The sequence below is a fragment of the Barbus barbus genome (genome assembly GCF_936440315.1).
Source record: "Barbus barbus genome assembly, chromosome: 7".
In the NCBI taxonomy this organism is placed as follows: domain Eukaryota; kingdom Metazoa; phylum Chordata; class Actinopteri; order Cypriniformes; family Cyprinidae; genus Barbus; species Barbus barbus.
This window is the reverse complement of record NC_136735.1, coordinates 5,182,188-5,200,772: the sequence shown is the minus strand read 5'-3', so window position 1 is coordinate 5,200,772 and position 18,585 is coordinate 5,182,188. Positions and strand designations below refer to the sequence as shown.

At 37.5% G+C, this 18,585-nt stretch overlaps 1 protein-coding gene across 1 annotated transcript; it reads left to right on the top strand.

The window, feature by feature from the left end:
• Nucleotides 1–655: 655 nt before the first annotated feature.
• Nucleotides 656–11,686, top strand: LOC306873317 (Fc receptor-like protein 2). The gene is made up of 11 exons (XM_079422537.1): nt 656–763; nt 2,049–2,111; nt 7,320–7,661; nt 8,453–8,704; nt 8,854–9,201; nt 9,510–9,761; nt 10,116–10,379; nt 10,458–10,551; nt 10,674–10,719; nt 10,896–11,155; nt 11,288–11,686. The coding sequence occupies exons 2-11, from the start codon at nt 2,057–2,059 to the stop codon at nt 11,319–11,321; spliced, it is 1,947 nt and encodes a 648-aa protein (XP_079278663.1). The 5' UTR covers nt 656–763; nt 2,049–2,056; the 3' UTR covers nt 11,322–11,686.
• Nucleotides 11,687–18,585: the final 6,899 nt, after the last annotated feature.

Sequence of the window (18,585 nt, the reverse complement as noted above, 5' to 3'; positions counted from 1 at the left end):
CAGTACTTTCTGAAGTAAGTACATTGTAAGTACAGGTAACTGTAAAATAAAGTGCAACCAAAAAATTGCAACAATTCCTTTGGTAACTTTTATTTTGAAATCAGCATGTTGTCTAACAGTCACACTGTAACAGGCAGTAAAATGCGCTTGATCTTTTTTACCCCCAGATGACAGTAAAGTCAATGGAAGTGCAGAAAAAATTTGCCTAATCAATCCCAGTTTCTCAGTTTTTGGGAATCATTCAATAGATCTGTTTTGAAGAACATCAGTACTATTTGTCCTGAATCTGTCGTTGGTCTGGTAGCATTAGTGCTTGTGTTGTCTGTCAGAAACGGGCATTGGCCCACTTAATGTATTTGCTCATGATTTTGGTAAATTAGATTGTGTTGCACCACCACTCGATGTGTTAAACACAGAAAGAGGAAGTGAAACTTGTAAAACTTCATCTCTAAAAAACCTACTCAGATGCTCCTGCAGCCATAATGAACATCATTAAACAGTTCTCTCTCAAAGCAAACATGTTTCACATGTTCTCTCACAAAGATTTAACAATACTGAACTCTAAAGCTTGTTATTTGTTTGGATCTTGAGACTTTTTGAGTTGTTCTTGTGTGGTTGAGATGGCGTCACACATGCTCAGAAAGAGGAAGATGAAGATTTTATCTGCAGGTTCTGAAATGTGAAAACTGTAGCCTTCTGACACTTTAAGCTGCAGATATTTTTGTCATTTGGCTGTTGACACTCAGACATTGACTGCAGTGCGGTAAGACCATTTTTACCAGCATTTAGCATTAGATGAAATAATTCTGGGTTGCACATTATTTCGATAATCCACTTTAGACATTCTACTAACTAGAAGTAACTTTGTAACTCAAGTCAACTACTTCTCATTAATTTGCAAATACATGTCTACTAACTCTCAGTAGGGTAGGTAGAATAAGTTGACATATACTTGCAAAGTTAGTATGCTGTATGTTGTGGACCCATCAAAATAAAGTGTTTGAAGATATTAAGCAGACAGTCTATAATACTCTAATGACTGCTAGTTGAAAAGTAACTAACTGTTCGTAGAATGTCTAAAGTGGACTATCGAAATAAAGTGTTACCTAATTCTGTAGGTTGTTTGGTGAATGTTGATGTGATGAATGGATTTTAATTCCAGAAGCTCAATATCTGTTGTAGATACATATTAGCATGTAGTATGTAGATGCATACTGTGTGAAGCTCTTTAGGCACGGCAAGTTTATTCCATACACAATACCAATTCAAAGTGCTTTACATAAAAATAAATTAAAAATCATAAAGCAGAGAATAAACATTTAAAATGAATGAAAACAGTTAAGAAAAAAAAAAAAAAGAGGATACTACACAAAATGCAGTGCAACCATATTAGGATGCTACCACAGTGCTCATTCAGTAATTGCTCAGTGAAATAGATGGGTTTTGAGTCTGGATTTAAATGTAGCTGCTGTTTTAGCACATCTGATTGTTGTCTTTGCTCAAACTAGCTAAAGCTGCTAAATTAAATCAGACAGGAGGCAGGATGTTCATGAACTTTACTCGTCGCTCTCCATGCGTAATGATGTCGTACGCATTACACTTGATCCGTGACATTTCCCCTTTGCTTAGAATTAAACATGCATTTTAGAAACTATCCAGAAAACATTGTGAACATGTCATACTCAACGTGACATAAAAGTAACATATGGCAGGACTTTTACTTTCTGACCCCTGCACTGGCCACCTCTGTCTGTAATATATCTGCTTGTTTTACACTCTTTGGCCACCAGGTGGTGTTGTGAGCAAATGAAGCCTCCAGAAATGAACCCTTTTGTTAACCACTTGGCTGAAAAGCTTCATGACTCTTCCCTGTATTATTGTGGTGAATAGCTTTGTACATTGCCACATACCTACAGAGCTCCTTTTTCCAGTCGAAGCCTTCTGCCTGAGCAATCTGTATGCGTTTCAGTTTGGATGCATGCCTCTCCACCTTGCTGTTTGCCTGTAATGATGATGCTCATAATGTCATAATTGTTTCATGATTGCAGGACTAACTATGGTGATGTCACTCGTAACATCTCTTCCTCTGATCTTGGTGATCATGACTGCGGGTGAGTCTTCAGTCAATTAACAAACACTTTAATACTCTTGAAAAGCTGATTGAGCTCTTCACACGTTGTAGCTCTCAAACTGACATGAGTGTTTTGCTCTCAGCTACCATATAAAAACAACCTAGGCTCATTGGAAACACTTGCCTACACATATTTCTGCAAAACGTACCTATATGTATGATTCACTGCAGTTTCCATTGAAATGACCACTGAAATGAACACTAGAGGCAGTAAAACTCCAACAACTTTTATTCCTTTTCACACAAAGTATGATTTTCAGGTACAGAGATTTGATAAAGGCTAATTTTCACACAATTACTTTTCAGAATATTATTTTATGACTTCAGAACAATTTTAACATCCTGCACAATTTGAAAACTAATACTTTTGCACATTGTTGTCACATATACAGCTTCGTATGCATGAATTTGCCAACTCAGGTTTGCTCGGTTTCATCACTTGAGTGATGAAAAGCTCCAGTACGAAACCTGTGAAACTACGGTTCGACAAAAAGTTAATATAGCATGGCTGCATCAGTGAATTCATTTTTATATCACTTATATGCATTATATATGCATAGTTCTATCAAAAATGAAAATTCTGTCATTAATTACTCACCCTCATGTCGCTCCAAACCCGCAAGACCTCCGTTCATCTTCAGAACACAAATTAAGATATTTGACATAGACAACAAGGGTCTTTACACGATCGAGGTCTAGTATGCTATTCTGTCGCAGGGCACAGCAGACACTGAATAGCATATTGTTTATGTTCAGTGCATACTCTCCAAAATGGCACCAGGGTGACGCGGAGGAGATAAATTGTTGAATAAAGTCATAATTTTTTTTCTTTTGTGCACAGAAGTATTCTCATCGCTTGGTAAAATTACGGTTGAATGTCACATGGATTTATTTTACTGATCTCCTTCCTATGTTTCTGGACCTTGATTGTGTACGGACACTTGCTGTCTATGGGAGGGTCAGAGAGCTCATGGAATGCATCAAAAATAACTTAATTTGTGTTCTAAAGATGAACAGAGGTCTTATGGGTTTGGAACGACATGAAGGTGACTAATTAATGACAAATTTTCAATTTTGGGTGAACTATCCCCTTAACACTATCCGGTAAGTTTAGGGTTGGGTGTGGTGTAGGGCAGTGGTTCATATAACTATATATACACACAGTGTATTTCCAAAAGTATTGGGTCACCCCCTTCTAATGAACATGTTTGACTACTTTAGTAATTTCTATGAGTACAAATCTTAATGTTTAATCATATAATGATATTCTAGGGAATTGTGTGATTCTAATTTTACAGCAACAGTTTGGACAGGACCCTTTTCTATTCTAACATGACAGTGTCTCTGTGTATAAGACACGGTTTAAAAAGAGATGATTTAAATTTTTTTTTACAACTGGGGGTGGGGGGTTTAGGGGGGTGTTCGTGCGCTTGCCTGTGGACTTACAATGCCTTCTGCTGCCTTCATGTGCTATCGGGATTATTTATTAGTGAAATAAACATGTATTTGACCGAAATTCCAGAATTGTCAGCAAACTGCATGTGTAGTGCGGTGAATTTGTCAATGGGATGCTACATTTTATTCTTTCCGACATTAAAGCACTTGAATATGACAAGCTGGTAATCATGACTTGGAAATTTCCGATAGTACGTGAAGGCAGCATTACTTCTTGCATTGTCATCCCAGCGGGAGGTGTGCTAACAGGGCTTGAAGCAGGTAAATCGGTCGTGCCATTAACGTCATCACTACACAATTTCTTAGCAAAACCAAAATTAATTACACTGCCTTGTTTTCTTTTGCCATGGTGGCTATATGATGCTAACCGCAGATCTACGGCCAATGTTGAATCCAACGTTTATATTTTTTCCTACGAATCTTCTTTGAGTTAACATGTAGCTACTAAACATGTAGTTACTAATTTGCACCGCAGCGCCCCCACACCTTGATGCTCATGACAAGAATAGCATGTATATTTATCTTTATTGAAGTGAATTAGGTTTAAATCGCCGTCATGAATGAATTAATGTTATTTTTGCAATTTTAAACATAATAACCCACAATGATCACATTACACGAAACTAAAATTGCACATCAAAATAACACATTGTCAATATTTTTTGAGACCCCCCAAAATTTCACAAATCAAGTTTTCAGGGGAGCCCATGTCTTATTAATGGGAGCCAAGCTCCCCCGTAGTTCGCACCCTGTACATACATACGTGTGTGTGTGTGTGTGTGTGTGTGCGCATGTATATGTGTAGTTACATGTGTTGATGTGTTGTATCTGAGTCCAGTGTCGAGTCCTAGTTAATTAATTGAGGTTAATTGGGAAGAGGTGGGACTTTCAAGAGTTAAAGTTAATGAGAATTAAGTGACTTAAGTTTACTCAACTAAAATATTCCAGTTGTCCCTTAAATTAACATTGAGTATATTAAAATTTCAAGTTGACTAAACTAAAATGTTTAAGTCAGCGGGGGTAACAAATTATTTTAAGTTGAAACAACTTTTTGAAACATTTTTTTTTACAGTGTAAATAAAACTGGTGTTCAATTTTTTTTATATGCATTACATAGGTGTAAAATTCATTAGAGCAACACTTTGTTTTCATGTTGAAGTTTCACAAGGTTGATTATACAAAACCTAAACATATAAAGAAAAAAAGTTATTTTGATTGTAACCAGGCCAGTTCATGATGGCTAGCTCATCATATGAAAACAGCTAAGAGCTGCTCACTGCGTAGCACTGACCTCTCTGCTTTACAACACCACATGCATTGCTACGGAGATAGATCTAGCACAGCCCAACTAAAGCAAACACTGATCTCCATGATGGGGACATAATTTTAACCAATAAAACATCAACATCTGGGCCCGTATTCATGAAAATCTTATTGCTAAGAGTTGCTCCTAGTAACAAAATTATTAGAAAATTCTTAGAAATGTGGGTGTTTCCTCTTAAAATTAAAGAAAAGATCCTAGTAAAGAAAAAAGTAATTCAGAAAGCATCTTAAACCTTAAAAGAGGTCTTAAGGTCCAAAATTGTTAGGAGTACGGACGAGGACTTTTAAGGGGCTTAAGAGTTTCTTTAACAGAGGATAAAATGGATGAAACATGAAGAGGGAGAAGAAATGTGTTGCACACAATGCATGACAGTGAGTTAATAAGACACTACACATTAGATCGTGCAGGGATCATGTTTGTGACCGATCTTATTAAAGACACGCTAACATCTCAGACACCGCACAGAAATGCCATAGCGTCAGAAATGGACGTAATCACTACATTAACGTATTTGGCAACTGGAAAAATGCAACTATGCAGCAGTGATGATTTGGGTCTGTTACAGCACTTATTAGGCTTATATGTCTCTGTTCATTTCCTATAAAATACAGTAAGTATGACAGCATGGTAAATAAAGAATATATATACATATATAGTGTGTGTGTGTGAGAGAGAGAGAGAGAGAGAGAGAGAGAGAGAGAGAGAGAGAAAACGGTAAAACAGGAAAAATTACGCCTGTAATTTCAAAGTGAAGGCTTATAATATACCCTACTCTTAAAAGCGCTCTTTTATTTCCTTCTTGACAACCAACCAATCACAGTCTTCAAAAGATTGTGTCATTCCTAGCAACGGGGTCAGCCCCACCTCCTCACTAAGATAAAAGTTTGTGTCTTTTCCTCGCTCAGAGTTGCTCTCAGATTGGTCCTGAATCACTTTTAAGCTAAGACTCCTAGTTAGAAATTTTTACGCTAAATTAGGAGCTCTCTGAGAGGATTCTTAGAATCTTTCCGAATACGGGCCCTGATCCTCTGTAATTCTCAATAACAGCAGGTGTTCATCACTAATGCACAATCATTTAACCTGTTAGCCAGCACCCCCCCATTGTGGGCCTCACAGGTGAAAATAACCTACCTAAATTAAAATGGTAACAGTTCCTGACAAAGTGTGCTACACACACAATTTAGGTATCTTTGGAAAGAAGACACTCTAGGCTTTACTATCCATTGTCTAGAGTTGATAATGCTCAAAAAGATACAAAGTTATAGACACTGACGTGCCTTGAAAAATGTTTTTCCACACTGAATGTTTTTTTATTTCATATACAGATACATGAAATAAGTCCTGGAGCAATCCAGAAAAGTAATGGGCTGAAAGCCACGTGTCTCATGAGTTTATATTTCAAATTTGAAGATGATACCATGAAAAAACAGATTCCTGCAATATTTTTTCTGAAAATATTTCTAGTTCCATGGACCCTTGCCTTTCTAACTAAACCAGGATTTCAGCATTGGACGCGTTTGTGACTCGTTATTACAATGAATCTGGTACTTACTGCTTTTTTATTCTGCATGTTTTGATGTGTACGGCTTACACAAATTTAGCAAATACATTCCTTATAAGCTTTCACTCGAAAAAACAGTGATCTGTCGTCGATTCTCGAGGCTTAGACTTTCAGAATGATATATAGTTAGTCAAGATTAACTTTGTCCCGTTTCATTTAATCTATTCGTAAACAATGACACATGCAAACAAAGCGTTCGGTGCACTGGCGTCCTGGAGCGGGTTAACAGGTTTTAATTAGTCACTTAATTATCTCATTAACTTTAACTCTTGAAAGCCCCACCTCTGCCCAATTAACTTCAATTAATTAATAACTAGGACTCAACACTGGACTCGGATACAACACTGATATATCTCTGCATGTTTTAAACACTTAGATGCTCATATTTTGGCCATGCATAGATTGTGCATAGATACGATTCCTGAAGTTGCAAAGACTAAAGTCTCAAAACCAAAGAGATATTCTTTCTCAAAGTTAAGACTCTGCCACAACCCCCTAAAACGCCACATTAAAACAGGCCCCCACATGTCTATGTCATGTAGAAATATTTGCGTAACACCACCCAAATGTTCACGCGAAGAAAGAAGCCGTGGTTTCAGTAACCTCAGTAGTGTTGATGCAGCCATGACAGGGAGACACTGCGTTTCTAGGCGAAAGCACTTTATTTGGCCTTCTGAAAGTAGATGCATTTAGGAATCATTAAGTTTACTTACAACAGAACAGCAACACATTTTATGGACAACCGTTTCATGAAGTTAGGAGAGGAGGTAATTCTGACTTTGCTATGACAATCTGGCTCTTCTGAATCAGCGACTGTATTTGCTTTTGTCATCATTTCTGTGTTTTAGGGGTTGATGGTCAGCAGTATTGGACCGTGAATTACGGTCCTTCGTATGTTTGTGCATTAAAGGGAACAACAGTGAAATTATCCTGTGTTTTAAACTATCCACACGATCATGAGCTCAGAACAGTCTTCTGGACCAAACCTGCTGTAACTGATGGAGATCCACCGAACCTGTGTTTAGACCCAGAAAACAAAGGAAGAGTTCAGTGTGACAGTGAATATAACGACACTCACAGAATCACTTTGACTGATGTAACAGAAGCTGATAAACACATCTACAACTGCAGATTCACTACAAACAGAGGAACATGGACAGGGATTCCTGGAGCTCAGCTGGACGTCACAGGTAGTGAACTCTCAGAAATACACCACAGACACAAACAAGTGCTTGATTTTTACGTATTCTGAAGGTGTGTGATAGCCAGGATTCATCAAGAAACAAAGCAGCCGACTGAAATGTAATTTCTTGTTTAGCAAAAATCTAGCCCTCGCAGCAGTTCTTCTCATTGCACACGTGTGCACTATTTTCATGCTTTCTGGTTCTTCTAAAAGTTTTCTACACACCAGAGTAAACTGTTCTTCTTATACTCTCATGAATGAGTAAAGGAGAGCAACGGGCAAGGTTTAGATTAATTACTTTACAGTATCTTTATCATCAAAACCAGTCATATACAATATGAGTTGCATGAGACTGTTTTTAAAGGCTTCACATATAATTTAATCTGTTTAACCAAACATGTGACTTAGAGCTTATTTTAATATTATATGATATTATCTTGTTCTCAGAAGAGTTTAGTTTTTGTCCTGAAACGGTCACTTGTGATTTGGAGAAATCAAAGAAAGAGATAATAGAAAGTAATACTAGATTCCATGTTCATTTGGGCCCAAAGATATTGTTTCATTGAAACAAAAGTTGGCTGTGAATCTGCTTTGAAATGTTTTTCTGTTGTGAAAAGTGCTATACATATAAACAAGAACTGAACTGCTATTAAATGGACAATCACCAGCAGGACATTTGTAAACATGTTCTGAGAAAGAAAAAAGGCCATGTGTGGATTTAGAACAACGTCAAAGTGATAAATAACATTTTTAAGTGGACTATCACTTTAAGATGATGAATGAGTGAGTTGTTGTCAGATCTGCAGGTGGAGACACAGCAGAGTGTGAAAGAGGGAGATTCAGTCACTCTGAGATGTAAAAGCAGCTGCTCTCTGCCTCAACAAACAACATTCATCTGGTACAGAAACACACAGACATTAACTACAGGAAACATCTCAGAGAATCAGCTTCAGCTGCGGTCAGTCAGTCGTCTTGATTCAGGAAACTATCAGTGTGCTGTTTCAGGATATCAACATCTGAAGTCTCCACCTGTTTATCTTAAAGTAGGATGTGAGTACAAACTGATTAGTGAATTATTCACACTATTCTTTTGAATTGAGTTTGTAAAGTTAGACATCAGCTGAAATCAAGAAGAAAATGAAAGATTCATGTGTTTGAAAGCATAATTATATTTCTAATTTCTGTGTTTTGTGTTTCAGGGGTTGATGGTCAGCAGTATTGGGGAGTGAATTACAGCGCTTCATATGTTTGTGCATTAAAGGGATCAACAGTGAATATGTCCTGTACTGTAAAATATCCTCATGATCATCAGCTCAGAACAGTCTTCTGGACCAAACCTGCTGTAACTGATGGAGAACCACCAAAGCTGTGTTCAGTTCCAGTAAACAGTGGAAGAGTTCAGTGTGACAGTGAATATAAAGACACTTACAGAATCACCTTGACTGATGTAACAGAAGCTGATAAACACATCTACAACTGCAGATTCACTACAAACACAGAGGGTGGAAAATGGACGGGGATTCCTGGAGCTCAGCTGGATGTCACAGGTAGAGCTAGTGAACACAGACACAAATACACCACAGAAATATGTAAAACACATCGTCACCTGTTATTCCAGGAGCTCAAACAGTGAAGCACAGCGCTAGTAATGCCAAAGCCATGGGTTCAGTTCCCAGGAAACACATTTACTGATAGAGAGTTTACCTTGAATCAATGCAAGTCACTTTGGATGAAAGCAAATGCATACATTTAAATACTTTATTCTTTACTAGTTTCATCCCCTTAAAGTTTCAGTTGTTATAACACTAAGCTATGTTGGTGAAACTATAATGGCGAAACACAGAGTCGTTGTCAGATCTGCAGGTGGAGACACAGCAGAGTGTGAAAGAGGGAGATTCAGTCACTCTGAGATGTAAAAGCAGCTGCTCTCTGCCTCAACAAACAACATTCATCTGGTACAGAAACACACAGACATTAACTACAGGAAACATCTCAGAGAATCAGCTTCAGCTGCAGTCAGTCAGTCGTCTTGATTCAGGAAACTATCAGTGTGCTGTTTCAGGATATCAACATCTGATCTCTCCACCTGTTTATCTTCATGTAGGATGTGAGTACAAACTGATTCATTAATATTAGTGAAATAATTCACAGATTATTCAGAGATTTTCAGAATTTAGTTCAGATTTGTTTGATAAATTAAACCTGTCCATACTGAATGCATGACATCTTTTATTATTAGACATGATTTATACTTACTAAAGTAATAATACGTAAAATGAATGTGAATAGAGACCCTCCTCATGGGTTTATAAATCAGTTCATGTACCTTTCTGATCTCATCACTCAAATAAAATCTTTTTCAACTTCTGCTTGTGGATACACTTCAGTAATCGTCAACAACCATATAAGGGACGTTCATGAGATAAATCAAGTAATTATTCATCATTCACATTTAATCTAGATCCTCCAAAGAGCGTCTCAGTGTCCATAAATGGATCTGCTGAAATAGTGGAGGGAGATTCAGTGACTCTGAGCTGCAGCGGTGACTCAAACCCTCCTGCTCTGAACTTCAGCTGGTATAAGGAGAATCAAAGCTTAGCTGTTGGATCTGGACAGAGTTTCATCATCTCCAGCTTTAACTCCAGTCACAGTGGACGCTACTATTGTGAGGCTCAGAATCAACATGGATCTCAGAGATCAGCGGCTGTTTCAGTCTCTATTAAAGGTATTCACTATAAACAGACACTCTTTGAGTTTCATCTGTCTCTAGTGTGAAATGATCTTCATGAACATCTTGTTTTAGGGACTCAGAGAGCTGCTCTGTACACAGTTACTGGGATTGTGGCGGGATGTGGAGCATTGATCATCATCATCATCATCATCATTGTGTTTATTAAGTAAGCTCCTACATTTCACAAGTTAACACAAATGCTAAATTTGTTAAACTTATTGCAAAATATGAAATATTATTTGCAACATATTACTGTTCAGAACTTTGTAACAATTTTTTTTTTTCCAGGAAAAAGAGGAGAGATGGTGGCGCTAATGTTGTCAGACAAAATCAGGCAAGTATTAAAATACATACCTGAATATACAAAAACAGCAGGATCATGATATAGATATTATATTTGACTATAAAAATTACTTACAAGATCATGTACTGTTACTTCACAAATATTTGACATGAGGTTTCTGATTGATCTTGTGATATCTGTGTGATTGTTATTTTATGAAACAGCAGGATGATCGTGTTGGCAGATCAGAAGAAACGGCTCCGACCAATGACGTTCCAGTGTATTCACTAGAATCAGCCAATAAGGGGGATGATCTTTATGCCAACATTAAAGCGAAGAAACCCAAACGCTCTGGGAGAGAACAAACAGAAAAAAACTCTGGAGATGCTGAAGAGATTCAGTATGCTAGTGTCCATCACTTCAAGAACAAAGACATGAACAAGACTGAAGAGACCATTGAGAGGCAACATCCGTCTGATGCCAACAGGTTAGAAACGATTCATCTGAACCCAAATGAAACATATTTAAAGCTTAATCAGACCTCTTGTTTTGTGTTGTTGAAATGATGGATTGTCACCTGCTGGTTGCACATTAACATATTCATTTACTTTCTCCCCAGATCTGAGGACGTGATCTACAGCTCAGTCAAATGAAGAACATGTGGTCGAGCTGCATCCTTTTGATGCTCATGTGAGACCTGGATTTGAGTCCAGCCCAGGTCTTGTTCCAGATCCCTCTCTGCTTGATTTCACCCATGTACACATTCATGGCATTGTTCGGACAGTACTGGCTTTCAGTTGAAAATCCACTCATTTATTAAGATCTTAATTGATTGTGAATATCAAACACACTGCCTTCACTCTACACTCACACATGAACACCACTCAGACCTGTAATAGTCAAAGACCTTTTAGCTCTCGCTTTGTACAGTCAATGTAGAACAGATATTTTCTTTTGTGTGTTCATACTGTGTGATTTTATTGCTAAATACATTAAATTTGAACATTGTCAGAAAGTCTTCATTATGACTTCATTATGACAATTTAGCACATTTTACACTTAACTGCTGCTCTGTTCTATTTGCCTATAAATAGCCTAACCATGTTCTAATAATTTCCAGCTATGTGCTCATACAATCTCTGTGTGGTTACCGGTTTCCATGGCTGCAATACAATACGCTGCGTATGCCACCAACTGGCAACCTGGGGTGTTGAAATACCACTGGGTAAACTGGGAGTGTGTGGAATCAAACAGACCAAAACAAAAACAGACATTCCGACATGGAACCAGTGTTGCCAAGTCTACAGTTTTCCAGTGGAATTGGGCTAGTTTTATACTGCTGCCATGGGTTGTTTGTTTAGTCCGTGGTTTGAAGCAAATGCCTCCACCCCCCGGGAATGTGATTTTGACCAAGGTGAACCGCTGTGTTGTATATAAACAGTCGTTTCATCATTTTATAGGAATGCTCCAGGTACTAACATAAGAAATAACAGGAATGAGCATTATCTATACCACGCTAGAGGTTAAACTCTGTTTTCTCAGAATACTGAAGCCTGATTGGTTAATGTTCATGTAGCTACACAAACCAATGGAATTTCAGTTTGCCAAAACGAACAGGGCTGACTGCCTGTACACACTGTTAGACCTTACCAGGCATTTTTACAGTAATATATTGGCAACACGGTTGCCAGTAGTTTGCTGTTAATTGTGCAGTTATTTACTGTAGTCTAGTTTACAGTATTTTACTGTAAAGATACCATGGACTAAATTAAAACTCATGTTAACTAATTTCATTTTTGGATACTGACTTCCTTAAATTAGCAAACTGCCAATTTAGTTTATAAACTAATATATTTTTTTAAACATGAACATTTGAACATTTGAATCTACTTAGAACATTTTTTTAAAGCAAAAATAACTGAAAGAAATGTAACCATTTAAATATCAAATAAAATTTCTTGCAGACAACATCTAGTTATCCACAGCACACATGTGTAATTTAGCTGATTTACATCAGCAACTACACAACAACTGCCTTTAAATAAAGCAGCAGATATATTATAAGTGTTTCTTGAGCTTTGCCTTGACTGAAGCACAGGCTCTACTCTTCAGCACAACGGTAACCTCACAAAACTCAGACAAACAGAAAACCTTTCAATCTCAACTGAACATTTAACACTAACAGATCTCTCCTATATCGTTGTGTAAAAACACATAGAATAGCACTTAATTTCAGCATTTACTCTCCTTTTATTGAGCTCAAATAACTTTTTTCACTGTTAGGTTTTACAGTTTATTACTGTTCCTTGATTTTACAGTAAACTACTGGCAACAGTGTTGCCGGTGTATTACTGTTTTTCTAATTTGTTTGTCATTAAATTAATTTACATTTTATTACTGTTAATTTAAATTTTGTGGGTGTATATTTTTATATTATACGTTTAACCCTTTCAACCCCTCAGTGTCCACACCACAAAGAGAAAAAGTTAATTATCTCAGGGTTGCAGTGAGATAATTAAGTGCACATGTAAGTGATTGCGGAGTATTAGTGATGAACACCTGCTGTTAATAAGCAGAACCACTGAAGTAAAGAGGAACAAGAACAGAACACCGAAAAGAGACGAGCAGAAACACAAGAACTATAACTGACCTTCAGCCATTACACATTCTTACACTTATTACTAACCAGTTTGTCGTACATTAACATAAGTTCTTATTGAGAATTAATAGCGTTTCAGATGTTTGTGTTTAAAGGGGACCTATTATGCTCATTTTTACAAGTTGTAAAATAAGTCTCTGATATCCCCAGAGTGTGTATGTGAGGTTTTAGCTCAAAATACCAGACAGATAATTTTTTTTATAGCTTGTTAAAATTGCCACTTTTAAGGTATGAGTCAAAACACTCTGTATTTGAGGATGTTGCTTTCATGCAAACGAAGAGGGAAGAGCTTCAAGAGCTGGAGCTCTCACATTAGCAGTGCTAGCGTTTGCAAATAAACATTCCACTATTAATACAAGCAGGTTATCTTTACAGAAAACTACTCCGATTCAAAGTCAGTCATCTGATGATACTGTACATAATTCGTGTTTATGAATTACACAGACGGGGAGCACGGCAGGATAAAAATAACAACATAGCTTGTCTCATGGTGCATGGCATGCTATCACAAACTTTATAAGACCCACTTGTGATTATGAGCTCAACAAACTCAAGCGATCGAGCTTCAGTTGGGCTCCTGACCCTTTATTTAATATCAGCTGTTTCTCTGGCTGTTCTAACTGTGTGTTTACAAAGCACATTTATTACAGCAAACACAGAGTAAATAAGATAATCAACGAATACCGATTATATATTATATATGCTCATCAAGTAGTTCTCTGATTCACTAATTTTATCCTGTGGCTAGTCCCTTACTAAATTTACTACATTACTAACACAGTTCAATTTCAGCAACAATCTGCTATAATGAAGGATTCTTGAACACATTGGGCAAAAAAAAAAAAAACTGCATCACTGACACACACACACACACACACACGTTGGTTTTTGTGGTTTATGGGGACTCTCCATAGGCGTAATGGTTTTTATACTGAACAAACTGTGTGTGCTATTGCCCTACACCAACCCTACACTTAAACCTAGCCCTCACAGGAGACACAGGAAGAAAAAAAAAAAACACCATTTAGTATGTTTTTTAAGCTTTTGAATTACGGGGACATAGGCAGTGTCCTCATAAACCACCTTCATATTGCAATACCTCTATCATACCCATGTCATTATACAAATTTGTGTCCTCATAAACCACATACACATGCACACACACACACAAACACACACACACACACACACACACAAGTTATTGATCACCTTCAAGGAAGAAAATGCCTGTCCCAAAATACAACAGAGCACATATGGAATATAGCTTCAGGCATATATATATATATATATACACACACGAGTGTAAAACAGACATTGAAGTTACCTTTGCAAACCGTTACTCGACTTTGTTGTATGGTCAGTAAAGTCTACTGTCTTCAAAACCTCTCTAGCAATTTATTTTGAACAAGGAAAATTCTACAACAATATCTGAGTGGATTTTGTTCTACTGTATCTTTACTGGAGTAACCTCATAATGTCTGTATTGTTAAAAACACCGACATCTCACATAATAAGCATTTCTCTTGTGCCTGCTGTGTATTTAATGATTAGTGTCAAATTAACACTGAAGCAGAGTTAAAGTTAATGAGATAATTAGGTGATTAATTAAGTGACGATTGACCATTATTGAAGACACCTGATGTTAACAAACAGAAGGATATAGTGGACAGTGTTTGCATTAGGTGGGCTCTTGACCTTTAACTTTTTAATGTTAAATTTTGTTTGATTGCTGAGTTATACCAGCCAAACAAACCCGGAGAAAGATGATTATATGGCTTTGATTTTGTTTTGACACAACCTTCATGTAGTGACCTGAATAACTGAGGTAGGTTTTCTGTATTGATTACATCAACCCTGTAAACAACATAATATATACAGTCAAATAGATGTTTTTAAAACTTATTTTGATCAAAAACGTAAAATATTTTTTTTAAATTAAGACACACAGACATCAAGAATCAGCGTGAGAATAACAACAACCGTGACCATCAAAAAGCATGTTGTAGCCAATCAAAACTCATCCATGGCTCCCATCATGCATTGCGGCATGAATAAATTATGAGCAGAATTGCCTTTGTAACTTCTTTTATTCTTACTATTTCATTTTTGCTGTTTTTATGTGACTTTTGTAGCTTGTTTTGTGATGTTCAGAGTTGATGTGTTTTTCTGAATATGCTGTTTGTCACAATTCTTGAGATACGCTGATTCTTGATGTCTGTGTGTGCCTAAAATAAAATTAACCACAATTTTTTTTTTTTGATCAGAACAGCTTGTCTGAAATCCTTCCAAAATGTTTAGAAAAACCAGAAAAATCTGCTGTGGCATCACAAGGGTGTTATAATCAGCTTCTGGTGTGGTTATGAGGATCTTTAGGAGAGTGACAGTCTCTGAAAAGACTTCAAGATTATTCTCCATAAACAGCTGGAGTAGGTCCACAGCACCATGACAGGTTCTGAACTCCTCCTTGCAGCAGATGAGACTAAGCTTTGTCTTCAGCTTACTCCCACTGAGCACTGGATAGGCTTTCAAAGTCCTGCTCAGTGCCTCTTCAGGAAACGCCACTGTGAACTGTTCAAACCTGTCTGCTTGCATCAAGGTGGCACTAACAAGATGGTTTGTGAAGGAGAACCGTTCCATGGTGTGTAGGAGTATGGTATCACAGACCTACAGAGTGAAGGATAAAAACAAAAATTATGTAGTGATGACAAAATGTTAATTTCAACTGCAACATTTCAAATGACCAGTTTGTAAAGGGAGACCGGTTTCAGTGTTTGAATCCATAATTTCTCAGAACTTCTTATACATGGACGAGCCATTCTGAGTAAACATGTCAAGATGCTCAGGGCACTAACAGTAATTTTGAAAATATCAGCCATTTATTTTAATCAGATTCAGAGATGAAGGCCGTAATACTAATGCTGTCCACTAGAGGGAATAAGAAAGACTAAGAAATCCTTTCAGATGACAATTTATAAAATCAAAAGTGACAGGGTTCGAGACGATCTGAAACAAGCCAATTAGAGCTCAGCCTCAAATCACATGCTTTTCAAATGTTCACAGACCTAATGGACACCCATTAATCTGACGCCCCGCACACACTCATATGAATGAAATTAATTTAACACTGGGCTTTTTGCTGTGTAGATGCTGTTACCCATCCTGCTCATGATGATGGTACGTGAGGTTGTGCTGCATCACTGCTTCATGTGTTAAACACAGAATTTGACCCAGGAAGAGGAAGTAAAATGAAGAGTTATAAAGCTTCATCTCTTAAAAATCCACCCAGACTCTCCTGCAGCCATAATGAGCTTCTTTAATAAACAGCTCTTTCTCAACATGTTTCACGTTCTCTCACAAAGATTTAATAATAGTGATCTCTAAAGCTTGTTATTTGTTTGGATCTGGAGACTTTTTGAGTTGGTCTTGTGCGGTTGAGACGGTGTCACACATGTCCAGAAAGACAGATATTTTTAACTGCATATTAAAGTGTGAAAACTGCAGGCGTTTGACACTTTAAGCTGCAGTTGTTTTTGTCATTTGGGTGTAGACACTGAGACATCGACACTGCAGCACGGTAAGAACATTTTTACAACATTTAGCATTAGATAAAATAATTCTGTAGGCCTGCAACTGATATTTGTGAAAATGTGGTGATGAGTTCCAGAAGCTCAAAATCTGTTATAGATACTTTTGTAAATATTGTGTGAAGCTCTTTAGACACACAAGGCCTGACCTGAGAAACATCCTCAGCACACATCAAGCCTTTAATGAGCAGAGAATTAATCTGAAATCATCATGATCTCTATCTACTGATTATCAAGATAGTGTTTGTGATGTTATATATAGATGATGCTCATAATGTCATAATTGTTTTATGATGGCAGGACTAACTATGGTGATGTCACTCGTAATGTTTCTTCTTCTGATCTTGGTGATCATGACTGCGGGTGAGTCTTCGGTCACTAAACAAACACTTTAACACTCTTGAAAAGCTGACTGAGCTCTTCACACTTGTAGCTCTTAAACTGACATGAGTGTTTCGCTGTCAGCTAACAAGTAAACATGGTCAAAATACTATATAAATTGGTTCAAAACACCTGAAAAACCACCTAATTTTCTAATTTCTGTGTTTCAGGGGTTGATGGTCAGCAGTATTGGGGAGTAAATTATGGCCCTTCGTATGTTTGTGCATTAAAGGGATCAACAGTGAATATGTCCTGTACTGTAAAATATCCTCATGATCATCAGCTCATAACAGTCTATTGGACCAAACCTGCTGTAACTGATGGAGAACCACCAAAGCTGTGTTCAGTTCCAGTAAACAGTGGAAGAGTTCAGTGTGACAGTGAATATAAAGACACTTACAGAATCACTTTGACTGATGTAAGAGAAGCTGAGAAACACATCTACTACTGCAGATTCACTACAAACAGAGAGGATGGAAGATGGACGGGGATTCCTGGAGCTCAGCTGGATGTCACAGGTAGAGCTAGTGAACACAGACACAAATACACCACAGAAATATGTTTCAGATTGATCTTGGGATATCTGCGTGATTTAGGGGTGGCACGGTTCGCGGAAAAAAACCGAACTGCACGGTTCTCCACACACGGTTCGGCACGCGCTAGGACCGCGGTTCAACTGAATTCTGACAACGCATGTGGTTTGTTATAAATAACACGTAAAACAAATAGGGTTCGGCTAATGTATGTTTCTGTTAATGGATGCGCATTCTGGCTTCCCAGTACATTATAACAACAGCGTTGAGAAGGAAAAAAAATAAAATAAGTGGACAAATCATTCACTCTTGTTCAATGCGAGTGCGTATGCTGGAATATGAGCATTTATTCCGTCATCACCTGGGTGCTGATAGCGCGCGCACAGGTGAGACCTGAACAGCACACGTTGATATCGATGTTTAGACTAAAGTCATGTAAGCTTTGCCAGCTCAAATATTTAAGAGCCAGAGGACGCGAGCTCGCGCGCGCAGTGAGAAGATTTGTGCGTGCGCTCATCAGAAGCGCACAAACCTGCGCCTCAGAACGCGCGCAAATATGAAGCTCTCTCTGAAGTATTGTTTTAATGGATAAATTCACACAAAATTCTGTCAAAATGCCCGTCTTGGTAAGTATCCTATAGCAGACATAGCCGGCTGGGCGTACAGTATCAGTGCTTTCTCTTAAAGTGACAGTTAATATTAAATAAACAGCAACAACAAAGAAATCACTCACTGCTCTTGATTGAATCGCTTTTGTAAC

Coding starts and splice junctions, on each gene's coding strand:
- LOC306873317 (XM_079422537.1), top strand. CDS start 2,057: ATGGTGATGTCACTCGTAACATCTCTTCCTCTGATCTTGGTGATCATG. Junction 10,720..10,895: donor ATGTTGTCAGACAAAATCAG/GCAAGTATTAAA, acceptor ATGAAACAGCAG/GATGATCGTGTTGGCAGATC. Junction 11,156..11,287: donor CATCCGTCTGATGCCAACAG/GTTAGAAACGAT, acceptor CTTTCTCCCCAG/ATCTGAGGACGTGATCTACA.